Raw genomic sequence first — 19,072 nt, 5'->3', positions numbered from 1 at the left:
AGTTAGGTTTAGATAAATCCTAAATCCTTACCCAAGGATTTTTCATGTCAATCTTACAAAAACTATCATAAGAAATGTCAACCCCCTGAACCCAGGCACTGGATGAGCAGCCTGTGATAGCCTGTGGAGAAGCATGAACTGAGCACTTGACGTGCAAAAATATATTTTTCTTTATCTATAAAAGTGGAGAAGTGGGAATTCGAGTGCTGCATTCATGGTCTTAAGTCAGCCATAATATTAATCAACAGTTATTATGAGATATTAATGCACCTTTCGCCCACCAGATATAAAGTCACTGATATCAGTGTCTGTGTTCTCACCCTGCTTTATTTTTCTGTACAGCCCCACAGCTGCAGGATGCTGTGTCCACCTTCTGTGTATCTGTTTTTCATGGTCTCCCTTAAAGCAATCATGCTGTGCCTGGTGCTCACAGTCCCAGGAGAGTGAGATCAGAGCTGAGGGAAGCACAAAAGGGCAGGTGAGAAACAATGACAAAAAGGCAAGTTCTGCTGGATATTAGGGAAGCCTGCACCAGACTCCTTCCTTAAATCTAAGTGTGAGCTCCCTGCTGCTAGCTTGTGTCTGGCATGAGGTTTCAGCATTACAGAGCTCATACTCCCTTTGTGCCCCCCTTTCCTCAGAGTTGCTCCTGGGGTACCATCAATTACATGGATTTTAACACTGATGAAAACAGATTGGGGGAGAGGGGAGTAGGGTGAAAACCAAAATATTTTTGAACACCTACCATGTACCAGGTGCTCTTATGTGCATTATCTCATTTAATCCTAACACTAACTTCCCCTAACAGAAACCAACATTCAGACTGCCAGTTTTGAGCAAACTACATATTGACCACTTTGAAAATTAAGATGTTGACAACCCACACTCCTAAGAATTGAATCTATTTTAATTTTTAGTTGAAGAGAACAACCTCACAAAGAGGAAGGATGACTGATGTCTTGGTATACTTGGCAGGCATACAGACATAACCTGTGGAGTGAGGGGCAGTGGTAAGATCATGTAACTTACAAACCTGCCCAGCATGTACTAGGCAGTCTGGCACCTGGCCAGGCCCTTCAGAAAGAACAAACCTTCCAAAAACAAACAACAATACCAATTTGCACTGTTTCAGTGCTACTGAATGCCCGACTAATAAATTTCTAGGATGAAAATTCAAGCACATCTTCAGTTTAAACTTACAAAGAGGAAGAAATGTGGCCTGTTCTGCCTTGGAAGTATATTAGAGAACACACAAAACACAAACTTTCTACACAGTTACTCTTACCAGATTTTTCTTGGGGAAAAAAATTCTACGAAGTTCTTTCCCAAAATTCTGGTAAATTTCAACAATAATCAGTACATCCCCAATTTATCATTAACATTGTAGCTTTGTAATATAACTAGTTATAGAATTAGTAATGCTAATTAACTCTTCATTAGTAATCTATAATTCCCATTTTCTATTTTTACATACCCAAAAGAAATCTACTTTAGTCTTTTGGAAAGCATGTTCTGTTTCCCAAGACACCAATTTGATTCAAATTTCCCTTTCTCCTCTCCTTTAAAAATACATTAAAAGTAACTGTAATAATCTTTTACCCATTCTGAAACCACTACCTAGCAACCTCACTTATTCAGAATATAGCTGACAATCAAAAATTGCACAAAGACCAAATTCATAGTTCTTTTAATCAAATACCTTCACAGAGTTAACAAGATTGATTATGTGTTTGTTTGTGTTTTGTAATAAATTGAAAACCAGGAACAAAGCTATTACAGGAAAGCATACTAATAGCTACATAAGCTGATATCAAGAGAGCAAGCAAAAAAAATATTTTAAAACACAAGTACTAAAAAAACAGAGCAATTTCAGTTCATTTAAAATAAAGCAAAAATTCATTTCTTTATAGGGTAGTTGCTATATCAGTAAAAGCCAAATAACAGGCAATATAAATGGGTCATCAAGAAAATTAAATTGTATTTGGTATATTTCATTTTTATGAAGGTAAGAATGTGTTTTTATACATTTCAGAAATATAAAACCAAATGTTTAAACTGGTTAAAAACAGGAAAATGTTTGACTGGCAAAAAAGGAAAATCCTCACCTCTTCAGAAAACTCAGCCATCCAGAAAGACTTACTATAATTGATATTTATATCTAACAACATATCAAATGAGGCTGGTTTCCTATTCACCCATATACTGCCCCTAAAGCTGTCTATTAAGGAACTAAGAGAAAGGGAAAGGATCAGAGAATTTAATATTTAATCAACCTGGATCAAGCTTAGAAAAGAGGATAGCTGTTTAAAAAATAACTAAACTGATTATGTTATTTCAATTACAAGTCAATATTAAGTCTCATTTAATCAGGCCTTTCAGGAAAACTTCTAAACACTGGTGAAAATAAAATGCTAAATTTTAGTCAAAGTATATTATTAAATAATAAAAGATTTTCTATCATTTCAACTTGTTTTCTAACAATCAGCTTGATTGTTAATTTCAAAAAGAATCGCTTTTCCATTAACTGATGAATGAATAAATAAAGTATGGTCTATCCATATAATGGAATATTATGCAACCATAAAAAGGGATGAGGTACTGACACATGCTACAATGTGGATGAAACTTGAAGACAATATGCTAAGTGAAAGAAGCCAGCCATAACAGGCTGCATATTGTGTGATTCCATTTATACAAAATGTACAGAATAGGCAAATCTATAGAGACAGAAAGTAGATTAGTGTTTGCCAGGGGCTAGGAGGTTTAGAGAGAAATGGGGAGTGACTGTTAATGAGTATAGGGTTCTTTTTAGGATGATAAAAATGTTCTATAATTGATTGTATAATGGCTGCACATACCTGAGAACATAGTAAAAATCACTGAATTGCATACTTGGAATAAGTGAACTGTGTGGTATGTGAATTATATCTCAAAAAAGCTGTTATTAAAATATAAAAGAAAAGCTTAAAGTCATTCACTCTAAGAACCTTGTTCATATTTCTTGTTCAGGAAAGTTCCATACACCATAAGCAATGCTGCTAAAGGAACAGAAACCTTAGTGCAAACTGGAACACCTCCAGAGGAGTATATGGAATCGGTAATTTAATAGCTACTAAATAAAGTAACATCATGACTAGAGCTATAAAAGCAAACATTTCCATCTGAACTTCAAATGGCAGAGGGACAAAGTTGATATCTTAGAATCACCAGCTCTGAAAATGTTCATTATCACAATTTCTTTCAGGAGCCAGAAAGAACAAAGTAAATTAATTTATTACAGCTAAGAAATTCTCTATAAAATGAGTGTTAAAGGTTCTTCGATATTTTTTTTGTTTGCATGGTAGTTCTAAAAGTTTTTAACCTGCAATTACTTACACACTGAGTCAGGCACTTTAGTCCTTAGAAAACATGACTCCAACAGACTGTGAATAACAGTTTCTCTAAGGGAAGCTACAGTTTCACAAGTTGGGTCTTTGTTGAGGTGAAATTCTCTCTCAGGTCAGATAACCTATGTACCCAATGACAGCAATGCCTTTCAGAACAAAGTAGAGTGTTTTCCCTTTTCTACTTGGTTTCACTAGCCATGCAAATCACAGAAAATGTTATATTACTTTCCATGAGCTGCTTTGCTATTCATAAGAAAGGATAAGAAAACCATTCAAATCTTTTATAAATCCTTTATAATTAAATCCAAGAGTTTCTGTTTATCATTGGTGACTTCTAATTTCTAATTACAAAATCTAAGGTAGACACTTTGCAAGTACATTAATTTTTAAACTACTAGAGTCACACTAAATATACAGTAAATATATAGGACCCTGGCACACCAAATACATAATCAGCGGATCCAAGAACCCACCATCAGGAGCAAGTGAGTCTTTTATTAATGGAATAATCAGTAAGAACATTATTAATCTAATATTTGCTCTGTTCTACTACTGAAAAACTTGACAACACAATAAAATTCATTTTATTGGCAACTAACCTTCCAATCTCTCTCCAAAATAATGTTCAAACAAGAACTGAAGCACGTTTTTCTTTAAAAAAATTAATCACTTTGCATTTTCTCTAAGCCAATTCAAAAATATTTCTCAAACTTCCCAAATCAGATGGGGTTCCTCTAACAACACCTTGCTTTATACAACAAACGTGATCCAAAAAGAATCATGTGTCAAGTACACTTCTTTAACTCAATCTTATTAATTTATATTTAAAGGAGGTAAAAATCCTTTGGCAAGTTAAGAATCTCACACATGCCCTGCAACAGCGGTTCTGTAAATCTGATTTTCCATATGCTAAATTTAACTAAATGAGGGTTCACAGTTTAAACAAATGAACAAAGAAAAAAACACTTCTTCATATTAAGAACCTGTACTATTTCCCAATTATCTGAGAAGCCGAGCTATTCTTAGAGAATGATGGGAAATTTAAAGCACATTTAATTCAAATTTTATATTTTAAAAATATGAGGAAACTGAGAACCAGAGAGATTAAATAGATTAAATTATTTTCCCAAAAGTGCTTAACTAGTTAGTAAAGAAAACATCTTAAGATGAAAAGCTAATGTACTGAACAAAAATCATTTATACAAATAATAAGATAATTCTATAAAAGTGCTTTACTTTCAGAAACATCCCCTAACCACCAAACCATCCGGTTTTAGATAGCTCATTCACAAAACAAAAATTAACATTAAAAACCATAAGAATCTTTTTCTCAAGGGAAAAAGAACACATTTATGAAGTTACAGAATGCAACGTAATCCACACTTTGAATATTAACCACTTAATAGGGCAAAACTAACTGAATCAATGTGCAACAGAGTTCTACTTAAAATGTCAAAGCCTTAATGGTATATTGTATTTTAATATCCATATACAACAAGATAAATCACATGCATGTGGGTTTTCTTCCTCTCCACAAACTAGATGGTAAGAAATCTAATTTAATATTTCCCAAACAATTCAAACACGAATATAAATTATTCAAAAGCTGCTTTCATTAGCACTTTTCTTTGGAAGGAAAAAAATGAACAGAATTTAATAGCATTATATAAAAATTCTGGAAATTATGCACAAGGACTATCCAGGAGGTTTGCCCCAAAAAGGGTATGCTGCCCTGGCCGGTTTGGCTCAGTGGTTAGAGCGTCAGCAAGCACACTGAAGGGTCTTGGGTTCGATTCCTCATCAAGGGCACATGCCTTGGTTGCAGGAGGCAATCAATCGATGTGTCTTTCTCACATCAATGTTTCTCTCTCTCTACCCCCCTGCTCCCTCCCTTCTACTCTCTAGAAATCGATAGAGAAAATGTCCTCAGGTGAGGATTAAAAAAAAAAGGTTATGCTGTTTTTTCATGTGCGTAAATGAAAATCAAGCAAGAATTAAAATGATCTACAGTATTATTAAAGATAAATACACATCTTGAAATCTCCATTTTAAAAAAACTTAAAAATGATTACCTAAACTAAGCCATTTAAATTGTATTTCCTAGGCCCTAAACAAACAGGTGGGTTTTCAATCACCTGAATTCCAGCCCTATCCCACAGCTTTCACTGCAGTGCCCTCAGGACCCTGGATCCTGAGGCTATCCACTCTCCCACACCCATGGGCCTATATTTCACACTTCCAGACACTGCATTTGCAGCTCTGTCTCCTTCCCTAGATCCTTTCAAGGCCCAGCCTTTAGCCTCTATTTAATAAACCACTGGACCATTCCTACAAAACCAGTTGTCTGCTCTCTACCTTCTGGTTTGTTCTGTATAGATGTCTGGAGTGTGGTTACACACAAAATGTAATGCCCACATGCAGAGCTCAAGTAGTTATATCATTCATTCATTCATTCATTCATCCCACAAATATTACGGGGCATCTACTATATGCTAGGCCATGTTCCCAACGTTAGGAATACAGTCATAAATAAAACATGCAAAAATTCCTGCTCTTAAGACACACTGTAGTGGAGTGGAGACAGATCATAAAAAAAATAAGTCAAATATACATTATGCAAGATAGGAAGGAGAGTGGCAGAGCAATCATTCCAAGAAGCACTATTCAGAGCAAGATTCCTATCAAGAAAATTCCTGGAGTTAGGCTTTCTGGAACCTTCCACAGCTGTCCTAGGGGATGGGGCTTGCTGGGCTGATGGCACTCAGTCTGCAAACAGGTAATCTACATCTTAGTTTAGGATTTTTTTCATTTTATTGTTCTTTACCCCTAGTTACCAACACTCACAGGCACTTGTCACTAAACAGGTGTTGGTGGGAAGATTTCTAGAAGAAAATGCTGCGCTGCTCTATAACTGTCAATTGTAAGAATGTAAATGAAGACTTCCAAAGAGCTTAGGAAGCACAAACTGTTTCTTCTGTGGCGCTAATCTTCATATAAACACGCATAGTCTATTAAGTTTCTTTTCAAAAAAAGGAAAGAGTAAACTTTAGCTCAGTCTCTGAATAAATATATCAAACAGAATTAATGAGATTTTAACACCTATAATTTCTCAACTCCTTAAAAATGTTACTAAATGAGTAAGAAAGCTATCAAAGACTACCAGGCTGAATGAAAAGGACTCAGGGACCAACCTAGGGGTTCCCACAGGCCCAAGATGGAACAAATTTTTTTTTTTTTTTTATCCTCACCCAAGGATATTTTTTCCAATGATTTTGAGAGAGAGTGGAAGGGAGGGGAAAGGAGGAGAAAGAGAAAGAAAGAGGAGAGACAGAGGAACATTGATGTGAGACACATCGATTGGTTGCCTCCCACACATGCCCCAACCCACCAGGGATCAAACCTGCAACCCAGGTACATGCCCTTGACGGAGAATCAAACCCGAAGCCTTTCGGTGCACTAGCCGACACTCTAACTGCTGAGCCACACCAGCCAGGGCCAAGATGGAACAGTTTGATCATTTAAAAAAAAAAAAGATATCTGTAATAATGGGATATATCAAAAAGCTAAAATCCAAAAGTTTATATTGAGTCTTGAAAAAAGTCACTGGTCACCTTCAGATGATGTTACAAAACAGACTCAACCTGACAACTGGTATTTAAAGGGAAAGAACCAAGCAAATAAAATATAAACTTCTGAACATGCAGTTCCCATGATCCTAAGATTTCACAATGGCTGAGATTACAATGTGCATGAAAACACTCTGAACTAGGAAGAGCTAAACAAAGGGATAGTTGTTTCTGCTATTGCTGCTAAGAAAACTGTCCCCACTTTCAATAACACTAGTTCATGAATCTTACCTCAAGAGTGACTATGTGCCAAATACTTTTCTAAGTATCTAACATCATTTTCTCCTTTAACCCTTATAACAATTCTATGCAATGGGATATAGTGTTTTCTTCATACAGCCCTTTGAGTTTAAATATAGTAGTCTCCCCTTATCCTCAGGAAATACGTTCCAAGACCTCAAATATGTTCCAAGACCTCAGTGGATACCTAAAACCTCAAGTAGTACCAGGCCTTACATACAGTTGACCTTTGAACAACACAGGTTGGAACTGCATGGGTCCACTTACATGATTTTTTTCAACTGATCCTTGAAGTTCAAACCCACATTCAAAGGTCAACTTTACAGTTCAGAATCCACGTAAGCAGAGGGCCATCTGTAGTTATTCACGGATTTTCGACTGCAAGGGAGCTTCTAACTCCCCCAAGTTGTTCAAGGGTCAACTATATATAATAAGTCCTCATTTAATGTCATGGATAAGTTCTGGGACTTTAGGCGAAATGATATATGTCAAAATCAATTTTACCATAGGCTAACTGATATAAGCAAGTTAAGTTCCTATGGCATAAAAGACATTGAACAAAATGACATTATCTGCTGCACTATCTATATGGTTTTTCCTATACATTTTAAACCTATAATAATTAATTTATAAATTGGACACAGTAAGAGATTAACAATAACTAATAATAAAATAGAACAATTACAATATACTGTAATAAAAATTATGTGAATAGCTTGGGTGCCATTAAGTAAAATAAGGGTTACTTGAACACAAAGCATTGTGATACGGTCACATCTAATCTGATAACCAAGACAGTAGAGCTACTAAGTGACTAACAGGTTGTAGTTATATAGCATGAATACGATGGACAAAGGGATGATTCACATCCTCAGAGGGAAGGAGTGGGATGTTGCGAGATTTCATCATGCTATTCAGAACAGCACACAATTTAAAACTTATGAATTATTTATTTCTGGAATTTTCCATTTAATATTTTTGGACTGAAGTTGACCATAGATAACTGAAACCGTGGAAAGCAAAACCATAGATAATGGGGGACTACTGTACTGGCTCCACCACTTAGCAGCTCTTTCTAGCTGTGAGACCATCCCAAATTACTTAACTTCTCTGTGCTTAAGTTCCCTAGTGTATAAAATGCAGATGAAAGTCTCCTTACCTCCCAGCCCTATTTGTAATACGATAAGCAAGTCTAGTACATATTTGTTTAGGTGATTATTTGACTAATGCCTTTCCTCTTCCAGGCTATAAGCGCCAAGAGGCCAGAGGGCTCTACCTCCAGAAGCTAGTCCAGGCCTTGCAAATAGTAGAAATTCATTTGATATTTGTTGAATAAATAAATGAATTTACAGAATACAGCAGAGCTGAATAACTGCTCTAGTTCAAAACTCAGCCTATATCTCCAGAATTTCAAAGCTGAAGATTTCCTTATAATTACTCAACTATCAAGTGGGCCACATCATGTTAAGTACCTCTAAGCCCTGGGGACCAGAAGCAGCCCAAGAACAATACTGCCTGAACTCCCTGGTGTTTTCAATAAAAAAGCTGCCAAACTTGGCAACTACAACTTATCCAGGGCAAGCTATCAATGTTTTGTATTTTGGACACTTGCCCCTTTTAATTTGAGAAACTGACACAATCACAGTCCCTGGTGTGTTCTGAGTTTCAGTCCCAAATTATACAAGATGTGCAACAAATAGAATGTAGGAAAAAAGAAACACCCTTGAGTGTAGTACAAAATGTGACTCACCAGCTACAAGAGTTGGTTTTATTTCTTGAACAGCTGTTGTGATCGAGTCACTATGCTAATAAGTGCTTTACTTGAATCATCACCTCATTTAATTCTCCCAATAACCCTCTGACAGAGGTACTGTCATTCCTATAAATTGGAGAGTCTCTATGTAGTTTGTCCATGGTTCGTTCCATGGCTCAGAAATCACAGAACTCAGAATTAAATCCAAATGTATCAGAAACCAAATTCAATACACCCTGCTGCCAAACTATACTGCCAAAGGGTGAGCCCTGCAAAAATAAATTAAAAGAACCAAGTTGATGGTCTTCATCATGAACCCTAAACACCAGCAACAAATATTTGGGAGAATCACAAAGGAATTTTTTGAGAAAAAGTAAATGTATGAACTAAAGTCACTTGCTATTTCTACAATAAATGTGATATGTCTATCATAGTTCCAGTTTGAGTTGTTTCATCTACATGAGGATGTGTGTTTGGGTAGTAGTTCTCAAGGTGTGGTCTACAGACCCCTAGATGTCCCTGAGCCCTATGCAAGGCATCTGTGAGGTCAAAACTTTTTCCATAATAATGCTATGACGTTATTGCCTTTTGCAGTGTTGACACTGGCATTGATGGTACAAAAGTAATCATGGGTAAAACTGCTGATGCTTGAATCAGAGCAGTGGCACCAAACTGTTCTAGTCATCAAGGTGTTCTTTACCACCACACACTTGCAGAAAGAAAAAAAGTCAGTTTCATTTAAGAATGTCCTTTGAGCCTGGCCAAGCATGGCTCAGCAGTTGAGCATCGACCTAGGATCCAGGTGACTGGGGTTCAATTCCGGGTCAGGGCACATGCCCGGTTGCGGGCTTGATCAATGACTCTCTTATCATTGATGTTTCTATCTCTCTCTCCCTCTCCTTTCCTCTCTCTGAAATCAATAAAGATATATTTTTTTTTTTTTTAAAAAGTGTTACTAGAATAGAATCCTAGAGAAAGAGAAATTAAAAAAACAAAGAATGTCCTTTGAGGAAGCAGTAAAAATGAATAATAGTGTTAAATCCCAACCTTGAGTGCATGTCTTTTTCATATGCTGTGTGACAAAATGGAAAACGTGTCTACAGCACTTCCACTGCACTCCAAAGTACCATGGTTGTCAAGAAAAGCATCAGTCCAACTGTTTGGGTTATAGGCTGAACTAGCTACTTTTTTGATAGAATATCATTTATACTTAACCTACAGACAAACTACAGTCATTCAGACTTGAGTATTTGGTAGACTCTTCCTGAAAAATGAGCAATATGAATCTGCCACTTCAAGGAAAACAACTGACAGTATTTGTTGCCAATGATAAAATTCAAACTTTCAAGTGAAAACTAGAATTCTGGAAAACTCTTATCTGCCACTGTGAAGCTGACATTGTCCCAATATTAAAAACTTTGCTTATGTCAACACTGGGAAGATCTATATAACAAAACACCAATATTTTCCAAATGACCAATGCATGATGTTACAAAGTCACACCTGGGTAAAGATTCATGCAAGAATTCAATGGGCTTTTAATAGCATATAAAGAAACTGATTAATAGGATTTCAGATTCATATTGCAAGTAACCCTTAAGAAACTACCACTTGTCTGTTGGGTGTTAGTTCAGTGTCAAAAAAAATCTGCAATTACCTAAAAAGGCTATTAAAATGCTCCTCCATTTTTCAACTACCTCTACATCAAAGTTAAGCCAATTTTTCTATATTTTCATCAGCATCCTGCAATAATGCCAAAGCACTTAAGAAAATCTAGTTTACACACTTTAAAATGGCTAAAATGATAAATTTGTATGTGTATTTTACCACAACTTTTTAAAAATCCAGTCTTTGATTAATCCAGGCATTAAAGAGATTTTCAGAAATGTAAAATAGTGCCACTCTTCTCACTAAATCTCTTTATGAAAATATTTTTAATGTGGTTATTTTTATAAAAATGTTATTTATATTAACATGCAATGGGTACAATGGGCTTATTATTTTTAAATGAATCAAGGAAAGATTTTTGAAACTTCTCAGTTTGTTTCAATTTCTAGTAAGGTAAATATCAATAGAAAACTTACATAAACACAAGTTCTTTAGCTTCCATAATAATTTTTAGAAGAATAAAGGGGTCCTGAGACCAAAAAGTTTGAGAACCACTGGCTTGTGGAAAAAGGCTCATAAAGCCAGTCAGGGCTATTCCTGATCATCCCAGTCCCAGAATTCCAACACCTTCTCAAATCTGTTCTGTCCCAGCTTCCACCCTCTGGTTCTGCTATTGCTGCCACCACCATCAGCCTTGGGGGGAGGAGGGCTTGACGTTCCAGCCTATTCCAAGGGAATAGCCTCTCTAACCTTAGCAGAGCATGCTAAGCAGTTCCCTTCCTGTTTTCAAAAACTCTTACCTCTTCTATAAAAACATGATTGTGAGTGGAGTAACTGAGCACCTTTGTTTTATAGTCCTAATATTTAAGAGGGGGGAAATAAGATGTCTGTAAGTATTCTCTGACAATTTTACCTTCTGTCTTCGTGACTCTACCTATAATAGGAAAAAAAAAAACAGTTCTAAACAATACACATCATCTTTTTGCTTGTGGCCCAAGGCAGAACAGAACAGGGTGCAGTGGTTCATCCCAAATGGTGTGAAAGGACCCTTCTTCCCAACATTCAAATCTATTTCTCCCTATCTTTAATAATAATTACCCCTCACTTTTTGGATAATTTCCAAAATCCTAGTCCTAAACTGAAAATTATTTCTACCTTCTAAGTGATTGGTGATCCTATCTAAAATTTCACACACACACACACACAGAAACACATATCCTTCTTCCTGCTTTACACTTTCTCCTTAGAACTTAGCACAAACTTTATATTTTACTTATTCGTTTACTATCTGACTGTAGTATTAGAACAGAAGCACCAAAAGAAAGGCAGAAATTTTTATCTGTTTTGTTCACTGCTATATCTCCAACACCTAGAATTGTGCCCAGCACTAAATTATTTGTTGACTGAATGAATGAACAAGCCAGGGGGTTCTGGCCTGTCATATTCTGCAACTCAATCCTGCATTCTCCATCCATACCACAGAAACTCTGAAGGCCCCTCACCCATTCCTGACTCCAAACTGTCCCCAGGTCAGTTCCAGAAACTTGAAATGCCATTTCCCATTCAAACCATCAAGCTCCTTGCTTCCCCCAGTTATCTGTTTAAATCAGGTGCTAAGTCCTATCAAGTTGATCTTACTACTCTTATATCTGTCCCATCACCTCCTTCACCACTGCTGTTACCTTGGTTCAGGCTACCATCAATCCTGCCTGGGATTTACTGAAACAACTCCCTAATTTCTAGTCTCATACCGTTCCAACATAGTCCCTGGAACTGAAACAGTGAGTTTTCTAAAACTGCAAATCAGATCATTTAAGCCTTCTGCATAAAATCTATCAGTGGCTCCCCATTACCTACAGGATTGAATCCAAACTCCTTCCCATGTGACCCACAACTTTCCTTGTCCTAATGAACTACTTACAATTGCCCAGCCCACCAAGGAACACAACCGCAAGCCTTTGCCCATGTTATTCCCACTATACCAAATGTTTTGCTCCCATCTACCCACCCCAAGTTCATGCACGGCTCTAAAGCGTTCCTGACTCTACATACTCTACAACATTTACAGCTGTGAGCTTGCAGAGGTCAGGAACTGCCATGACTCCATCTGTGCATCCTCAGTGCCAGGCACGTTGAAAGAGCACAATAAAGATTTCCAAAGAGTGAGTGAATGTGCATAAATGATGAAAGTCTACCCTTCCACAAAGCCTGTTCAGATAAATTAGAGTAGCTTCATTTCATGCTGCTGGGCTAGTTATGGAATCCCCAGTTCATTTCTACAGAGCCCTCTACTGGGTATTTTTAACCCCATCATCAGAAAAGGGGATGAGAGGGAAAGACTAATGTCCAACATAATATACAGAAAATATCTACCACAAACCCAAAGACAGACTAAAAGAAATCTTACATATATAACCTTAACCCCATGTATGAAAACGTTCTTCTACACACCATGTGATCATCTCAATTTTGCAGATTTGTACAATGTCTGGAGAATCGAACTGTGCAATTTCAAAAAGGGGCAGGAAATTGTGTAGGCATCCTCTATTAGTAGGGTCCTGTCCACAAAGATTTTCAAAATAAGCTTAATACAGCAAAATTCATGGTCTCAGGGAAACAGTTAAAGGAGGGAATACCATATAAAGTAATCACTGGTTTAGCTAAGCTTTGTCTTTCCCTACCTTCCATCTAGTACTAAGACTTTTCCTTATAAATACGCAGTGTACACAATTTAGAGAAAAAGTGAATTTACCAAGTTTACATACACTATTTGAGGTTTAAAAAAATCAACAAACCCGTTCTAGATTTTTTTTTGCCTGCATCTTTAGTCCCTTGATCTGTAAATTGAAAATAAAATTAACCATGAATTAACAAAAATGGATACTGCCAAAGAGTCAAAAACTTGGCAATTTCCAGACATACTTAATGATTACATCTGTTTTTATTTTTGAAGTTCAAGTAATACCCTGTTCAAAATACCACTTACAGAATTGCTATCATTGTTATACTTAATTTTACGTAGTACAGCACAGCTCCATTCTCTGGAATCTGTCCCACTATCTCTGAGGACAGAGCCTGCAACACTTGGACCCTAAAGATGCCAAATTGTCTAGCAGTAATTACATCTGCACTCCACTCCACTGGCACTTTCAGAGTTGAGAGCAAGAGCCATTCTCCTACAGGGAAAGACACTTGTCACAGCAGAATCTCTCATGTGAACTGTGAAGTGTAGTTTCTGACCTCATCAATGTAGCATTTAAATCTCTCTAGGTAGAGGTAATTATCAGGTGAAAATATTTTTCTACTACATCCAAATTATTCAATTAATACCAAAATTAATATAATAAAGAAAAATCAGAAGGATAAAGAACCCTCGCCAGATAACCAATAAATAAATGACATGGGGAACTCCAATCAAAGGCAGATAAAGAAAATATCAATTGAGCATATAGGATTGTGTCAAGGCTGACAATCTATTCAGGCCCTCAAAATCAATCACGTACTGCCTCTGATTTACACTATTACTTCTCCCATCTCTGATTTGAGCTGTTACTTCTTCTGAGGATTCCCTTTCCTGGGGCTTTTCACTGTGTAATTATGCAACATGTGGGTACCATAAAACATATAATATAGCTTTACAAATTTAGGCTTTTAAAATCAACGTGATTTTTCTCTACATACTTCCTAAATAGATGTTCCCCTCAATCTGGAAGATTTTAGTAAAACATAAGTACTGTTTTTAAAAAGTGCTATTTAGAATCCTTACTCTTGGTCCCATTTACTAGACCTCAAATATTTTTGCCCTATATGAAAATACGAAAAATAAAATTTAAAAAGCCCAGTGAAAACATCAAGAATAGCAGTAAGGAGCTTAAGACTGGGACAAGAGACCAGATACTAATCTGAGCGGCTGGGGGTAGGGGGGGTTAAACACTGCTCTGGATGCAATGCTTACTTTCAAATCACCTGGTGGCTTGAGAAGTTCATTCTAAAATGCTGCAGTCTATATGATAATACAAATACCATGATAAGAAAGCATCATTAAATAAAGTTGAAAGCTGAAAATGCAAACATTTCTTAAAAAGAGACCTAGCCAAAGGCAGTGTGCACTTATGACTCCATCTAATTCTCAGAGTCCTACAGGGCTGAGCAGACTTCCTTGTCCCAGCAAAGGGAGGCCTGAGAGGAGAAAGGTTTTATTCTTCACATTGTTGGAAAAGGGCACAGGGAAATGTTTTGATGGGACTTAAGGGTGACCAAATGAAATGCAAAGGCAATTTTTAAAGAGCTTCAAAGTTCTGACTGCAGGGCTTCAGTACCCTGACATTCATCAGATCTGCACCCAGAATTTCAGAAACATTAACAGCCAACTGGCAAGGAGATGCATTTTCAAAGTTCTCCTTCCTTCTAAAGGTCTCATCTAGGTCAGCACTGCCACAGTGTGAACAGATCTGTGATATTTGACTAATTGGAGGAAAAGTTCCACTGGCTCTGAGATGCCCCCACAGTAAGGTATCCGGAGACAACAACTCCAGATACTGACGCTGGAAAGATTGTTTTGTTTCTCCAACACAAACAGGATTGGGGAGGGAAATGACTAGGCACAGAAATACACATACCTTTCAACTGGTCAACAACAACGCTCTGGCCGAGGCGTTCAGTAACTCTCCCATCCTCCATTTCGTACCGATCATCAAGGTATTTTGCAGTGGCCTCAGAAATGTGAACCTTGCCAGCCACTCCCAGCTGCTCCATGAGATTGGCCAGGTTCACGTCATTGGACCACACGTCAAATTTAAACCTCCTCATGCCCAAGATGCCACACAAAACAGTCCCCGTGTGAACCCCAACACGCATGTTCACCATTTCTTTCTTCTCCTGGCAGAAGTGCTCGATGGCTCTTATCATGCCCAAGCCCATTTCAATGCAGCAATAGGCATGGTCAGCCCGGGGTTCGGGGCACCCTGCCACACAGTAGTAGCAGTCTCCCAGGGTGCTGATTTTCTCACACTTGGTCTCTTCACACAACCGGTCAAAGCGACCAAACAGATCATTGAGGAGGCCTACCAGGGCATGAGCAGACTTGTTGGCACTCATCTTGGTGAAGCCTACGATGTCTGCAAATAAAATACTGACCTCTTCAATCTGCTGCATCTTAAATGGGCGGAATGCTATAGGGGCTTTCTGTATGGAAGACTTTTTCTTCCTGTTCTTGGGGCTGGAGGTGGCATGCCTTTTCATAGAATTCTCACTCTCCTCGTCCCCCTGTTTCATCAAGTCATCAGCAATGATTCTTGGCATCACAGAATGAATCATCCTCTCTTTCAGGGCTTTTTCCACTTCCAGATCCTTCCCATGCATAATTGACTGTCCCACCTTGAGGAAGGTGCTTCTGGATCTCACCTGGGACATGATGAATAGGTGGATCCCAATGGCGTGAATGCAGACATGGAGCAGGGCTCGGCTCAGCAGCTCCCAGTGCCGGGGCCCTGCTTCAGGTGAGGGGAAGCAGTCTTCATCTTGGAAATGATAGCCAAAGGTCTCAAAAAGTACAGAGTATGCCACTCCCAAAAACAAGCTCAAGTACAAAGGTAAGTGCATGACGGTGTAGAGCAAAAAGAGAACTTCAATGCACATGGAAAAGCTCCCCACTTGAGATAAGCAAGTGTCTGTGGACTTAGCTGCGGGAGTATGATTGGAACTGTCAACAGGTCCCGAGAGAGGCGTCAGAACCTGAAACTGGGCAGCCAGAGTCAGGCTGAACACCAGGAGGGTGAAAACCAGCGAGGTCCACACATAATGTCGGGCATACAGCTTGGTGAAGGTAAACAGGAAAAAGCCCACACACACCACGAGGAAGCACAGAGCAGGAGCTGCCATGAAAATCATTTTGGATCTCATGTGGACCCCAAAATAGATGCTCCAGAGCAGGCAGGCGAAACCTATGTAGAAAAGCGCATACCGGAAGCGGCGCTGGGTTTGCGGGAAGCAGCGCTCCAGGCAAGCCTCCTCCAGGTTCACCGAGTCGAACTTGGGGTCCCACCACCGACTGGAGGCCCTCTCGAACAGCTGGGGCAGCTTCTTCTGCCTGCGCAGGCGGCCTCCGGCGCCCACTCTCCGGGGGACGCCCCCTGAGTCCCCAGAGCTGCTACAACTGGAGGAGATGCTGTACTTGCAGTGTTTAGGGTGGCTGTTGGACGACAGCTGCTTGGGGTTGATTTTGACCCTCACGCTGTTGCTGTCTCCGCTGGAATCACAACTCACCTCGGTGCTGTGGTGCTGCAGCAGCTGCTGGTGGGGCGGGGAAGCCATGTTGCCTTGCGCTCGCAGCCACCCCCGACCGGGGTCACCGCTACCTGTCAGCGAGACAAGCAGAGTTAAGCTGGTGTTTATTCCCATCCAGGTACACGCACCTGAAGGCCACGAGCTCTACCCATTTCCTAAGTGGCGGCGCCAGCTGTCTGCTTGCAAAGGCACCATATACTCACAGAACTGCGGTAATGTCTAATCGGCGCTACCACCGGGATCCCGCCTCGAGGCCAACCCCAGGCACCCAGGACGGGCCCGGAGCGCCCAGGGTCCGCGAGGCGGCGGCCACCGAGTCCGCGGCGCCGCCCGAGCCCGCGGCCCGTCCCCTCGCTCACACTCGCCTGCTGCGCCCGCCGCGGCGGCGGAGGGGAGTCCAGCCCCGAGCACTCTCACGCCGCCGGCCACTCTGGCGAACGCCGCTCTCCCGGCGGTGGCTGCGGGCCCCTCATGCTGCGCAGAGCGTGGCGCCTCCACTGCGTCAGGCCGCCGGCCGGACCCCTCCGTCCCGCCCCGCGCTTGGCGGCCCCGCGGGAGGCGGGCAGCGAGTTTGCGGAGCCCGAGGCTCTGCGGCCACCCCCGCCGGCGCGACCCGTCTGGAGGGGGCTGTTCCCAGCCCCGCCCGCCTGCTCCAGGCCGCCGGGGCCGACCCTACGGGCGGGGATGCCCAGGGCCCGGGAGCCGCCCGGCACCGAGGGCAGGGAGCGGGCCCCTCAGCCGGCGGCCCGTGCGCGGCACTGCCGCAGAGCCGCTCCCGCGACGCCGGCTCGGGACGCCCGCCTGGGGCAGCCTCCCAAGCTAGAGATGCCGCCGCGGCCGCGGCCACCGCCGAGCCCCACGGTGCCGCTGCCTCATGTCGGAAGAGCCGCCGCCGCCGCCACCATCTCCGGCCCCCTCCCCCTCCCGCTGTCACTGACAGACTCCCGCCCGCGCCGCCCCTCGCCCCGCCGCAGCGCGCACGCGCGGCCCGCGCACGCCGCCGCCGCCGCCGCCGCCGCCAGCCTCGAACACGCGCACGGTGCGCGCGCCAGGTTGACGGGGCTGGCGGGGCTGGCGGGACTACGAGGAGAGGGCAGGGGCGGGGGCGAGGGCCGGGGCGAGGACCGGGGAGAGGACCCGGGAGGGGGCCGGGGAGAGGGCCAGGGCGGGGGCGGGCGGGCGCAGCGGCTCCGCCCTCCGCCCCGGGCAGCGCCGCGCCCCGGGCCGCGGGCGGCGAACCCTGCGGTGCTGTTGGGGCTGACCCGGGCGGTGGGGGCTGACTGGGAGACTACTTCTCCCCGCGATTCGGTTTTCACATCCGCTCCGGGAAATCTAGGAGGCCTGCTAGTTAAGGAACAGCTGGGGTGCGACGTTGAGGAAATGAAAATGTTTGCCCTCCCCCTCGGCACACCTTTTTTATAAATAGAAGTTTGCAACTACTGTATTTACCTAAAGGGAGGCGCCCCTTTCTCTATAAGCAATGAGCACGTGCTCCCCGGAGCACTAACCCCTCCCTGAGCTTGCTCCCCGGGAGACTACCACCGTCTGGGCCCCAGCCTCTGGTGGCCCGATGGGCAGGCCTCCAGGAGCCGCGATTACCCCTAGAAAGCTGGTGCCACTGAGAACCTGCTCTTCCACCCCCAGAGATCGTTTCCATTCTCATCCTTGGATCATCTCCCCCTCCTCATGAACAATTGTTTTTCCTTATCCACAAATGAAACTTTCAAAGCAATCTGCTACCCAGTCGACAGCCTACAGTAGCCTCCATAGCATTGTCTGCACCATGCAAATGCAGTCCTATATTCCCCAGTGTACTAATCCTGGCCCTTCTCCCCAGACCTCGTAGTACCTCCTGCCAGTCACAGGGGTCTCCTCCCTCCTTTCCTCACTCCGCAGGCTGAGCCCACCCCAGTTTTCACTGTTGAATTAGAAAATAAAGTAAAATGTGGTCTGTCCAAATAATTGAATATTATTGATACATAAAAATGAATATAGTACTGATTCCTGCTACAACCGGGATGAACCTTGAAAACATGATTGCAATAAAGAGGAAGCAAACAAAAATAACACTGCTGTGGCATTTCTGCCTAACATGCATAACCTCAATCCTATCATAACATCAGGCGAACCAAAATTGAGAAATATTTCTTCTAAGTAATTGACCAGTACTCACC

The 19,072-nt window shown here is 41.4% G+C and overlaps 1 protein-coding gene across 2 annotated transcripts in view; it reads right to left on the bottom strand.

Moving 5' to 3' along the window:
- The window catches only part of ADCY9 (adenylate cyclase 9), a 122,070-nt gene extending 105,130 nt beyond the window's left edge, over positions 1-16,940 (bottom strand). For both annotated transcript variants that reach the window (XM_016211347.2, XM_016211348.2), the window contains exon 1: positions 15,233-16,940. In XM_016211347.2, the coding sequence (XP_016066833.2) occupies positions 15,233-16,925 (1,693 nt within the window). In that variant the 5' untranslated portion in view covers positions 16,926-16,940. The remainder of the gene's footprint in view (positions 1-15,232) is intronic.
- Between the last annotated feature and the right edge of the window lie 2,132 nt (positions 16,941-19,072).

The sequence above is a fragment of the Miniopterus natalensis genome, chromosome 3 (assembly GCF_054644295.1).
Source record: "Miniopterus natalensis isolate mMinNat1 chromosome 3, mMinNat1.hap1, whole genome shotgun sequence".
Taxonomy (NCBI): Eukaryota; Metazoa; Chordata; class Mammalia; order Chiroptera; family Miniopteridae; genus Miniopterus; species Miniopterus natalensis.
This window is presented reverse-complemented; position numbering and strand designations above follow the sequence as displayed.